The sequence below is a fragment of the Podarcis erhardii genome (genome assembly GCF_964252035.2).
Source record: "Podarcis erhardii genome assembly, chromosome: 2".
NCBI lineage: Eukaryota > Metazoa > Chordata > Lepidosauria > Squamata > Lacertidae > Podarcis > Podarcis erhardii.
The window spans coordinates 14,662,191-14,674,498 of NC_138498.1; the positions used below are offsets into that span (position 1 = coordinate 14,662,191).

Here is a 12,308-nt window from a genome sequence, read left to right on the forward strand (position 1 = left end):
GGGGTACCTCCTGGGCTGCCCATCTCTCACCCCCCTTTAAAATAGCTCTGAATCCCTTACAGTGCCTTGTGGGTTAAGGAAGGAAGTGGTGATAAAGAGCTGGCTGGCTGTGACATGGCCGCAGTCATGCATTTTTCTACGCCCATGTCGTACCCGAGTATGTAACTAAGGAACCAAGCAGCTTTCCGAGAGGTTAATGCAAAAAAGGAACCAAGCAGCTTTGCAAAGTTTTCATGCAGGGTGCAACACACCTGAGTCTGAAGGAAGCTTGTAAAGGAGTCAGGAAAAAGGCAATTTATTAGTGCAGTCAACACAATTGAACAGCAAAACACAAAATGCCATCAGCAACTTGCGTACTGCCAGGAGACATAACAAACTCTATGGTACGTTTCAGAGCACAAGAGTGACAGCAGGACATCAAGGGGAGGTAAACAAGATGTGTTAGGAGAAAACAGTGAAGTCAGGTTAGCTCAAGATACAGTTATTAGGTTGGATTTAGCAGCTTTTTCAATTCCTGAGCAACAGGGACAGAGTTAGAAATTACTTCCAACCAGCATATTCCCCTTTCTAAACATGTCATTATCACTGACATGTATACGAGCACAACCCATTCCATCCCTAAAACTGATCTGACTTTTGAAGCACATTCCAGGTGTTTTTAAATCATCACTTACAAAATTGAAGTACGAATAAATGGACTGTAAAGTTACTTTTAAATGGCAGCTCATACAGTTAACAGTTGTAAAAGCTGAAACACCATAGGAAATGGTAACAGGCTCGGTTTCTGAAGCAAAGTTCTACTTGGGAGCAGAGCGTAAGCAGTGTGCCAACAAAGGAGGAAAAACTGGAAGGAGGAGGAAAACGGAGGACGCGGCAGAGCTGGAGAGCAACTAATGCACAGGTCTGTGAAAAAGCAAAGGCCACAAACAGAATGATTGCTGCAGAATTAAGTATCTCCAAAGCACAAGCATTTCCCACAGAATGAAACTGGAAACAGCATCTGCTTGGTGAATATTCAAGATCACAGACAAAAGCTAAGCTGCATTATTCATGCACTTTATTCGTAGGAATGATTGAAGTTCCACAAGAGGAATGGAGATTATTTTTGAAGGGGTTTAAGAATCGTGTCTTCCTATACTCTTCTATCCTCTCCCCACCCCCCCACCCCAACACACTTTCAACAAAAAGAGCAATGGTTGTAGGCTATCAATTGTTGTGAAAACCACATTCCCAATATTCGCTGATTCTCCACCATAGGATCACCATGAGGAACCAGGCCACTTACAGGACTGGGAAAACACTTCTTAGATGATATACTCCATTGCATCCATTTACAGTGCGGCAAGAGAGGAAACATTCCTCAAGCAGCCATCATTGCTGCTGATAGTATCCAGGAGTTCTTTCTGTCCCAAACGTTTGCAGATGGTAACTGCTTGCAAAGTGGTCCAAACTCTATGTTGAAGGCAGCAGCTATGGTCATCTACTGTTGCAAATCCCTTATGTGAAATATTAACAGCAACCATTTCAGGCAGCAATAGCACAAGAAAGGGAATTAAACCTTGGTTCAAAGTTTCTGCTCAGATGAGGATATTCAGGGAGTCTTAACAAAATGAAAGCTGTTCAGAAGGGATGGTACTGTCAGTGTTTTGATACAGAGCGAGGTCCAACTGCTCTTTTATTGATGCTTTTATTCCTTGCCCCGCCAACTCCAGCACAAATGCTTAAAAGCAAGGAAGAAATATTCAAAGCAACACACACAAAAAGAAAGTGGCTGTAAAAAACGGTTGCAAATAAATTAAATTTAACAGGTAAACTAAACTTGGACCTGAAGACATTCCTGACCACTGTATTTAAAAAATAAAATAAGGGAAACATATAAAGGCAAAAGTAGGACACAATCATCAAGATGTCAAAAACAAAACAAAACACAGATTTATCAAAACAGCCAACGTACAATGACAAGACAGTTTCATCCAGGTTAATTTCATATTTTTTTTCCATTTTCTTTGCAAGGTCACGAAGTTGAGACAACCTTAAATGGCACACACACAATTCAGAGGAGTCTGGTTCTGTTCAAACTGAGCAGAGCATCTGCTTGAAGGCTTGCATCCTATGAGAAAGGATTGAAGTCAGCAAAGAACCTGACCTCACCAGCGGCACTTTGAGAGTACAAGGAGGAAGATGACATCTGGGTTCTGCGAGGAGATGTGCATTTAATTCTGCACCAGCAGCAGCAGCAACAGCAGATTGCTAAAAATGCTAATTCTGTTGAAAACCAGGCCCTATCTGAAAAGGAAGGGTCGTCTCCTGTGCAACGTAAGGCCACGCATCTCAAGGAAGTTGCAGAAATTGTCCCGTCGGGTTTTTGGCTCCATAACATTTTGTACGCCAAAAACATCACTACTGGTATGTATATTTTATTTGGCATTACTCCCAGTTTGGCATCTGCCTTCTCATGTACCCCCATCCACCCCATCCCACCCCCCAAAAAAGGCTGCAAAGTTGTGCCTTAAAGGTACTGTGTGAAAGTAAGATGCTATGGGGCCAAGATGGAAAAAGCGTGTGCCCTGCACAGAGATGCTTTGAAGAGAAACCAAGTCATCTGGGCCAATGCACTCATGTCAGGAGACTGAAGACTTCTCTAAAGACGTTTACGGCAGAAGCCCACTTACCGGAGCACAGAGGAGTTTCTTGTGCTTTTATGAAGACATTTGGAAACCTGCGCCAACATCAAACCGGAGTGGGATTATCACAAGGGGGTGGGGGTGGGGTGGGGAAATGCAGCACGGCATCTTGCATAAGTTGCTGGGCACCTGCCCAGTATAATTAGGAAGTGGCGTGTTAATCAACAGAGAGAAATAATGCCCTGACACGGCACAGCGGGGCAAGATCAGTCAGCTTGGACACGGTATATTTCTCTCTCAAGCACATTCGTTCATCATCTCTGCCAAGTCTTTAGATTTCCTCCACTCCGTGTGCAAATATCATAACCAGGCCTGGCTCTAGCACCATCTCCTCACCCATGTGCTGATTCTCACAGGCCATCACCACCACAGCCTGCTTGCCCGGAATGCGCTTGGCCACATAGTTTTCGTAATAGCGCCGGTTCATCTGGCGGGTTTCTAGCGTGGCCAGGCCCTGTGGCCAGTTCCGTTCGTGGGCGTTTTCAATCAACTCGTTGATGATGGATGTGGGGCAGCCACTCTCCACCAACGAGCGCTTGATGACAGCCTGAAGTACGGCGTCGGGTGTAGAAATCATACCGCCCCATCGTGTCACTCGGGCTGGCTGCAAGGAGTTCACCCACCTAGAAGCAATTGGGGAAAAAACACAAGTCAGTGTAAGAGAAATATCAGGGGAAACACAGAGAGTTACCTACAAGCCTGAAGGTGAGGAATCCTAAATTGTATTGCTGATCTAACCTCTGGCCTTGGGCCAAACTACAATAGTAGTCTTGACTCAGAAGCTGCCAGCTTATTCTGAGCACTTCTGCAGATATTAACTGGGGTTGTAACTCACTTTAAAGTAAGTGTGTGTGTGTGTGTGTGTGTGTGTGTGTGTAAAAGGTGAAAACTAAATGCAACGAATGCATGGCATTTTGCTTCCAACTTTGAGGAAAACACAATGGAATGGGAAGAGACTTGCCCAGCGGTTTTCCAACTTTCCATCTTTAGAGAACACTTTCCTCATTGATCTGTCCTCCAAGAAACCCCTTGCACATTATACATAATTCCGGGGCGTGTTCTAGGAGGCTCATTCAGTTTACTCGGAACCTTGGCCAAACCTGTTGGGTCTCCAGTTGCCTCAGGTAAACCATGTGATGCTCAAAACACACCCAGCTACCCCTGACCCCCACTTCTCTATGGTTGTGTATCACACAGGAAGATCAGTAATGAGCAAATGGGATTATAGGCAGCACTTCTTCTGTTCTTGAACTTTTCGGAAGCTTCCAAGGGGCACTAGGGTTTTCCAAAGGCCATGAGAACCACAGGTTATTAGTTTAGTCTCAAGGCTTAAGACAGGGGAATTCAATTTGCAGCTCTGCCACCAAATCCATTATTTCATTTCCAATCTACCCTGAAGTGAGAAATGTGAGGCTTTAAGATTTGATCCTTATAATGCACTCTGCAACTGGAGATTGCAGCTACTTTAAACTGTTAGCAGCTTATCGTCTCCCATGGTTAACACTGAAAGAAGCACATATCTGTGGTCCAGGGCTTGCACTGTCAGCTGGTATGGATTTCAGGGAATCAACACTTTGGAAGACAAGAGAGTTATACTGAATAAGACTCCATATTTAGGAAATGTGTTTAAATCCTTTTCTCCCTTCTACATTACATCATATATAATGAGATATTTTACTATAGCCCATTGTTTGTTCTGCTTTTCAATTGCAAACAGCCCTGCTGTACACACTCCTTTTGCTTCATCATGTAAGTTGGAATTGACCGATGGTGTACATATAACACGATGTTAAAAAGCAGACACACAACAGTGGATTTTTCTTTCCCTAAAAAATTGCCACAGAGAAGCTATTGTAACATTTTCTAGAGACAGTGTAAGGGTTTAAGTCTAGAATGGAACTGATTTCATTTTTAATTTTGATTGTTTTCATCCTTGTTATGAACACGGTATCTGACCTAAGCCTTCAAAATAAAAATGCAAAATAGTAAACATTTCTTTTCTACCTATTGCTCCTGTGTGCGCATCAGCCAGGCAGGATGGATTCAAGCTCCTGTAACACTCCAGGAATCCAATGTTTAGAAACACCTTGGGTGATATGCGACACTGCATGAGTGGAACTCCACCCCTTCCTCTCTTCCCCCTGCAGCCACCCCCACAAACACCTGCAAGTTGGCATAATAGGAAGCATCTCCTTGCCTACTCTGTATATTACTGTATCCCTAGAAATGTGCAAATTTGCAATGCGAACACACACACACACACACACACACACACAGAGAGAGAGAGAGAGAGAGAGAGAGAGAGAGAGAGAGAGATTACAAGACAGTGAGGTCTTCTCCAGTCACTTTTTTCAATCACTTTCCAACATTATCTTAGCTATGCTGGCCTTGCCCATGTCAAAAAAATACCCTCACCATTCCACCCTCTTTTAAAACTCAGTTCCAGCACTTACTCTAGGATTTCATTATATTCAATAGTCTCCTCCAAATTCTGCAGGTTGGGATTGACACTACGTATCGCTCGCATATATGCTTTCAACAACTGAATGTCACGTTTCTGAAAGAAACAGAGTAAACGAGAAGATGAAAGCTGCAGTTTTTCAAATAAGATTTTGAGAAAGACCTGGTTAAAAAAAATGTCCCCGACGTTTAGATCTCTCCATTATGAGATGGTAATGGGATGCTAGGTATGGACCTAGTGAAGAGTCAGGGAACATAAAACGCATAGCGTGGTTGAAGCTAAGGGAATGTGGACCTATCTCCCATTTCTCCAGGATAGGAAGAACATGGGAACCCTACATTAGGATGACCTGAACTTTCTAAAGGAAAAGTGGGATATAATAAATATGCCCTGTAGGCATTCTGTGATTCCTGAAAATAAGACCTTTTTCCCCGGCAGGGCTCTCGTGCCTTCAAAAGTTTCATGACAGGCATAAAACCACAACCAATGGCCATCAAGGATCAGACTAAATGTGCATCTAGCTTCTCACAAGTCAGCCAGATGTTTTTAGGAAGCCCACACCACAGGACTTGGAGGCAAAACTACTCCCCTGTACATGCAACTTGCATTCAGAGGCAAACTTTAGCCATTTGTATGAGCCAACAGTTTTTGAAGGCGTCATAAGCCTGCCACAACTAGGTGGCAAAGCCAGCACTGCATGGAGTTTGTTCTTACCTTCTCCTTGACCCCTCCTTTCTTCAGCTCTGTGTCACTTCAAGCTCCCAATTTTCTGCCTGCCAACTCATCAGTCCTGCTTCCTTTAGCCTCTCTAGCTCTGAGGCAGCATCTTTCCCCTTTTCTCCTCCAATTTCCCACCTTGCCAATATACAGCTAGTTGGCAACCCAGTCTCAGGGCTCCCTGGCCCAAATGCGTTTATCTTCTGGGACCATTTCTCATCTTGCCACAGTGGCCCTGCCCCTCGAGTCACTGAGATTTGAGTTTCCAGTTAAACGGATGCTTCAGAGGAGGCTGCATGTTAGCATTCTCTATGGCTGCATTTTATTAGCACACAAATAGTGTTACTGAAGGGACACTTTACGAGGGAGGAGGCATGCCTCCCTCTCAAGTGTCAAATTTATTGCTCATTCACATCCCTTTTTTACCTCTGGGGTTGGCAGCTAAGGAGGCCAGAAAGCACCATTCAAGGAGTCAAATTTGGCTCACTGATATTCTAAAAGGGGTCTCATTAGCTCAGCCAATAGGATCCAGAGATTCCAGCACTAGAACAAAAAAATGCATTCACATAGAACAGTGGTACCCTGGTTCTCAAACGCCCTGGTACTCAAGCAACTTGGAACCCAAACACTGCAAACCCAGAAGTAAGTGTTCCGGTTTGCGAACTTTTTTTCGGAAGCTGAACATGCTCTGTTTTGAGTGCCACGCTTCCGTTTTGAGTGTTATGCTGAGGTCTGTCTGTTTTTGCTATTTATTTTGCATTTTTGTGACTTTTTTGTTTTGTTTTTGTGACTGTGTGGAACCCAGTTCAGCTACTGATTGACTGTGTGACTGCAGTACATTGTTTATTGCTTTCATTTTATGGATCATTGGTCTCACTTGATAGTAAAATCCATGTTAAATTGCTGTTTTAGGGGTTGTTTTTAAAAGTCATGGAACGGATTAATCCATTTTGCATTACTTTCTATGGGAAAGCACACCTTGGTTTTGGAACACTTTGGTTTTGGAACCAACTTCCGGAACGGATTACGTTTGAGAACCAAGGTACCACTGTACACTATATAAATACCATTCAGTGATAATGTCCTGTAGTACTAGACTGCATTACTGCTCAAAGCTACAAAAGGAACTTTCAGTACCTGAAAGGTTTTAGCCTCTGTATTTTAAGAATAACCAACTGTCACATTGTGAATGCCCCTTTTGGATATTTTACAGCCACTCAGAACTTGAGAAGAATCCAGAGTCTAAAAAATATTTGAAATCCATCTGGGCAAGAGTCTTTTGAAATCTTCCCTTCCTCCTTAAGATCAGGACTCAGCTATAACACTTACACAATACTTCAACTCAATATTCCCTATCTTCTAACAACATCTCAATATTCCCTATCTTCTAACAACAACACACCCCCCCATTGATTTTTCATACTCTGACAAATTCTGAACTAACAAGAGAGGTAATTTAGTCCTTTAGCCATTTCTCATGGAAACACAAACTCTTATCAGTTATTTGAGCTTGCCTGGGGAAAGAGGAATTGTTTATCTACTTAAAGGAGCCACAAAGACTGCTGCAAAAGAAGCTGTTACCTGCTCCGCTAGCTGGTGCTTATGTTCTGCTGAAGTCTTTTCCAACTCAGCTATCCTTGTCTGTTGCTGCTGCACCACTGACCGCAAGTGTTTGATGCAGTTATGATTCGGTAACTCATCTTTGGGCATTTCCAAGCTGCATGGAGAAGGAACAGCAAGAATTGAGAAAGGTGATTAAGCAATGGGTGTCTTCTAATAGAAACTCATAGTTAGGTGACCTGCAAACAATGCAGAAGCAAAAATCTATACTTTAAAGCAAACTGGGACTGAAGTCAGTAGTCTCAAGTTACCAGCTGCCAGTATTGCGCAACTCAACTGTCCCTCACGCATCATAAAAGCTGTCTCATATTAAGCTTGACCAGGTGGACCACACAACCAATGTCTCTCTCCTGCTGATTTTCCCAGTTCACGCTGGCATGGGAGTGAAGCCCTACTGGCTATAGTAAAAGGTAAAGGGATCCCTGACCATTAGGTCCAGTCATGACCAACTCTGGGGTTGCAGCGCTCATCTCGCTTTATTGGCCGAGGGAGCCGGCGTAGAGTTTCCAGGTCATGTGGCCAGCATGACTAAGCCGCTTCTGGTGAACCACAGCAGCGCATGGAAACGCTGTTTACCTTCCCACCAGAGTGGTACCTATTTATCTACTTGCACTTTGACGTGCTTTTGAACTGCTAGGCTGGCAGGAGCAGGGACCGAGCAACGGGAGCTCACCCCGTTGCAGGAATTCGAACCACCGACCATCTGATCGGCAAGTCCTCGGCTCTGTGGTTTAACCCACAGCGCCACCCGCGTCCCGTCCCTACTGGCTATATAAAACCCTTAGACCAGGGGTGCCCAAGCTTTTTCCAAAGAGGGCCAGATTTGATGAAGTGAACATGCATGAGGGCCGACCAAAGTTGTTGCTTTTTATGATTTTACCCCAAAGTTCTTGAGCTTTTTTTAAGGATTGAAGTTGTTGGGGTTTTACCCCAGGAGATAAACTGCCACAGGGGCTGGATTAAACCAACTGGCGGGCTGGATTAGGCCCCTGAAACAGACTTTGGACATGCCTGCCTTAGACAAAGCACTGAACTATGACATTAAAATGCATTGGGTCAGACCTAGCTGAATACTTACCCACATCCCTGCTCACAAGTCACAGGCCGCTTTGGATTGTGTTCACAGTCGTTGAGGTGAGACATCAGGTTGTCAAGTCGCACTACAGCAGTACAACCAAAAACAGCGTTGTCACATGTGATCTGCAGCTTAGATAGCATATTACGCATGATCCGAGGAACAGGCCGCAAGTGAGCCACGGTCACCACACTTCGGTCCACGGGGCAGGTCTGTTGTTGGGAGAACCACTGGGTTATGCAGGCATTGCAGAAGGCGTGCTCGCAATGAGGAGCCTGTGCAAAGAACAGAGCAAGGTATGCCAATGCAGGTTACATCAGGTTCATGCTACTGGTTTGTGGCCTGTTTTCCATGTTTTTCACAAATAAGAGAGAAAGAGTTGGAAGAAGAACAGAACTTCGACCAATAATTTAAGCCAATCTAAGCTACTAACGGCAGGTGAAGATAGCTCACTTTGGCTATAACTTACGAGACACTGAAGCAGAAACGCAGGACAACTGCCATCAACCAAAGGATATGAAAATCATCCACTGCCTTTGAGGTAGTGATCTCTCTCTCTCTCTATCTCATATCAAGCCTATTACAAATCATACTTTGCCATTTCAGTGCTGGTGTGGTACAAGAAGAGATCAATGGAAGGAGATGTACATTCACCACTGTGCAAGGTGTTCAACTCAAGAATGAATTGTTAAAATAAATCTTGATGATGTGAAAAATTCACTTCACAGGGTAAAGTAGCACAGTACCTCTCCCTTTAACCAGCTGTTTTCATTGAACTGCCTGTGGGCGTAACATAGACAATCCTCCAAATAAGGCACAGTTGTAGTTATAACTCTTCTTCCGGAGAAGATCTATTCATGCACAAATGTACACCAGCTCAGCTACTCATCTCACAGCTATGCCTCCTAGGCATTGCCAACTGACAGAAGTTTAATTTCCTATAAACTAATTCGCAATTGCTTGGTTCTCACCGTGCTTTCTGTCTTATGATAATGGCGAGGAATTCAGCGTAGTACTAAGGAGAATGTTCCATCTGGCAAGTCGAAATGCTTGTGCTGATGGAGCAATTTCCCCTCTTCTCACCTCCTCCAGCCTATCTGCTGTTCTTGGGTTTCCCCCAACCCGAGCCAACCTGGGGGGGGTCAGGGGGTAGAGAAAGGGGGGAAGCCCTGTTGTGCTGGCAGAAGTCCTTGAGTTGGCTTCTGCTAGCAAGATTCATTAGCTGAATCCAGCCAATTTTCTTAGTTTCTTCCTGTGTGCTCTCAGGTTTTTCCTGGACATCTGCTACACTAAGCTTTCCTACACTCAGCATGTGCCATATGCTTCCAAATAAGCCAGTGATGTAGCTGAGAATGGTCAACCTGTTGAGCACCATAAGCCAACAGAAGGTTTAAAATACACTGTTGCTGAAATCACAAAATGGTCATTCATCAAGTGTTTGCATTGCTGCATTTGGACCACAAGACCAACACTTGTGGAAGTGACACAACTGGCTTGGGAGACCCATAAACATCACTCATGAATTAGTCTGCTAAGAAGTAAAGTTATTGCCTTATGACGGCTGTAATACAGTGTATTCAAATCTTGGCAAACAAAACAGATTTCTGTACTTTTACTAATAGTCTACAATTATTTTTTAACAGGGACTTTTTGTACATTTTTATTTATTTTCAGGAAGGATGTCTAGGTACAGAATAATAAGTGTGTCCTCAGCAGTACAGATGTTTGTCATTTTTTAGGCAGTAATAGTTATTGCAAAGGTTAATGAATGCAATACATCAAGTAACAACAGAACAAATAATTACCCCCCCCACCCAACAAAATAAAATTCTTTGTGAGCAATTCACACAAAGCGCATGCTCCAGGAAACCCTTCAGCAAATCTCTATTGCAGATGGGAGACACAGAAGATTAACAGGGACATTTTAACCTTAGCAAGCAATTAGAGACTAACAATACTGCATTTGCTCACAGACTCATCCCCATATAAACAGAAATACAGGCAAAGGCCTCCAGCCTACACCCTGACCCCATATGAAGAGAGGTGGCGGGGGCGGCTGGGTAATGCACAACACATATTCAATCTAAAAGGGAGTTAGGAAAGTTCAGAAGCTCTCGGTCTATTTCCTCTCCCATTCTCCCAAGCTTAATGACTTCCTGTTCAGAGAAAATCAAGATGTGCAGCTGAATAGCACATGTTGCTCTCCATTGTATGAACCGTATCACAATGGATTAGATGCAATGTGCATTCTGAGGCAGTTTTTAGAGTGTCACTTCAAATTTAAACGCAAAACAGTCTGTCTCTTGCACAAGAGGGAAACAATTTGAGTTTAACATGCTTAACTAGCTTGCTAAGAATAATGTTTCTAGTGCGATCAGAAATACCGTTGAACACTAAGATATTTTGCACACATACCATAACAAAACACTTGAATATTTTAGGTAGACTGATCTCTCATGGCTACTGCGCATCAGCTAGTTCTGGTAGGTTGTATCCAACAAAATCATTGTATGTGCAACAGAACTTCCCTTCCTTCTCCTCCTTCCTCCCACCAGACTACTCTGAAATCTCTTCTGGAACCCCCAGAACACATTTGGGGGGCTTTGCTGTGCTTGTGGAAGTCATTCCATGACAGCAATTATTTCGTTGAATACAAGCTTCTGTCTCCTCTGACAGGTTGGAACAGCATTTTAACTTGACTAGTGCATTTTACAGGGTCACTAATTAGCAAGAGAAAATGCCTTCTCTGTTCAGTGCACAAGATGTGACTGGCGAGGTCCATCTCGGCCCCTGATTGCTCGTTTTCCATTGCTTTCTGAAGACTTTGTTTTAGCAGGCTCTGGGCAGACTGTGTGATTTCTTTTTGCTTCATCCAGAAATTTGTTTCTCGCTTTTTGATTTTCTGCCACCCCCACGTTTTGCTTAAAAAAAAAAAAAGTTTAAGCAATTTATTTTTTTAAAATAAAAAATGATATTTGCTTTTAATGCTTGTTTATATCAGGCTTCTTGGGGACTTCATTTTGAAGTGAAAGGAGGGATAAAAATCTGAATAAAGGAAAAGCAAAGGCCCCTTCAGGATTAGGGTCCCATACCTGCATATGGAGAAAGCACCCAAGCCAGCCATGTAACATGCAGCAAGGTCATATTTTTGGTTAATGCTTCTTCGTGCAAATGTTACATAAGGAGACCTACTAAGATAAGAATAGTTTCTGCCAGTTCCCTGTGCAAAAATAAACTCATGCTCCAGCAGTTCCGGCCTCTCAAGAAACAGAAGCTTTTGTTCTGAATGTGGAATGACAACTCCCAGTATGCCTAGTTATACAAGTATCTGAAGGTTCATCGTCATCTAGTTACCAGCTACCTGCAAGCCAGAGAGCTGAATTCAAACTAAGTGTTTTTTCCTTTTAATGATATTCCAAAGCACTTTTGCGGCCACCCAATGCTGCTTTCATATGCAAGCTGAACAAGTCAATCTAAAATTCAGCAGCTAGCTGTTTAGCTTAATTCATCTTTACAAGAATACCCTGCCAGCAAAGAAATCAATCCTTTACCTATCCAGTTCACTTTAGCTACAGATAGAAGTGATTTGTTTACTACTGATAAGAGAACAAGACAGGCTTACAGCTGATTGACATATTACCATATTACTATAGGGAAAGCAAAATAGATGCATGTGGTCACATGTGACAATCATATGTGGGGTTGGCTTGAACATATGCTAGGTCCTGCTTGTATGTTTCTGAAAGGCACC

At 43.3% G+C, this 12,308-nt stretch overlaps 1 protein-coding gene and 1 long non-coding RNA gene across 6 annotated transcripts in view; one reads left to right on the forward strand and one right to left on the reverse strand.

Annotated features, from left to right (window-relative positions):
* Positions 1 to 279: 279 nt before the first annotated feature.
* Positions 280 to 12,308, reverse strand: part of RNF41 (ring finger protein 41) — a 35,515-nt gene continuing 23,486 nt past the window's right edge. For all 4 annotated transcript variants that reach the window (XM_081849920.1, XM_081849921.1, XM_081849922.1 and 1 more), the window contains 4 exons: positions 8,561 to 8,832; positions 7,444 to 7,579; positions 5,138 to 5,241; positions 280 to 3,307 (listed from right to left, as the gene is read on the reverse strand). In XM_081849920.1, coding sequence (XP_081706046.1) covers positions 2,956 to 3,307; positions 5,138 to 5,241; positions 7,444 to 7,579; positions 8,561 to 8,832 — 864 coding nt within the window. In that variant the 3' untranslated portion in view covers positions 280 to 2,955. The remainder of the gene's footprint in view (positions 3,308 to 5,137; positions 5,242 to 7,443; positions 7,580 to 8,560; positions 8,833 to 12,308) is intronic.
* LOC309335135 lies at positions 7,588 to 9,277 on the forward strand. 2 transcript variants are annotated; one of them, XR_014153381.1, is made up of 2 exons: positions 7,588 to 7,892; positions 8,927 to 9,277. It is a non-coding gene; the product is annotated as an uncharacterized lncRNA (long non-coding RNA). The 2 variants fall into 2 exon arrangements; XR_014153382.1 differs by lacking the exon at positions 7,588 to 7,892 and adding an exon at positions 8,716 to 8,853.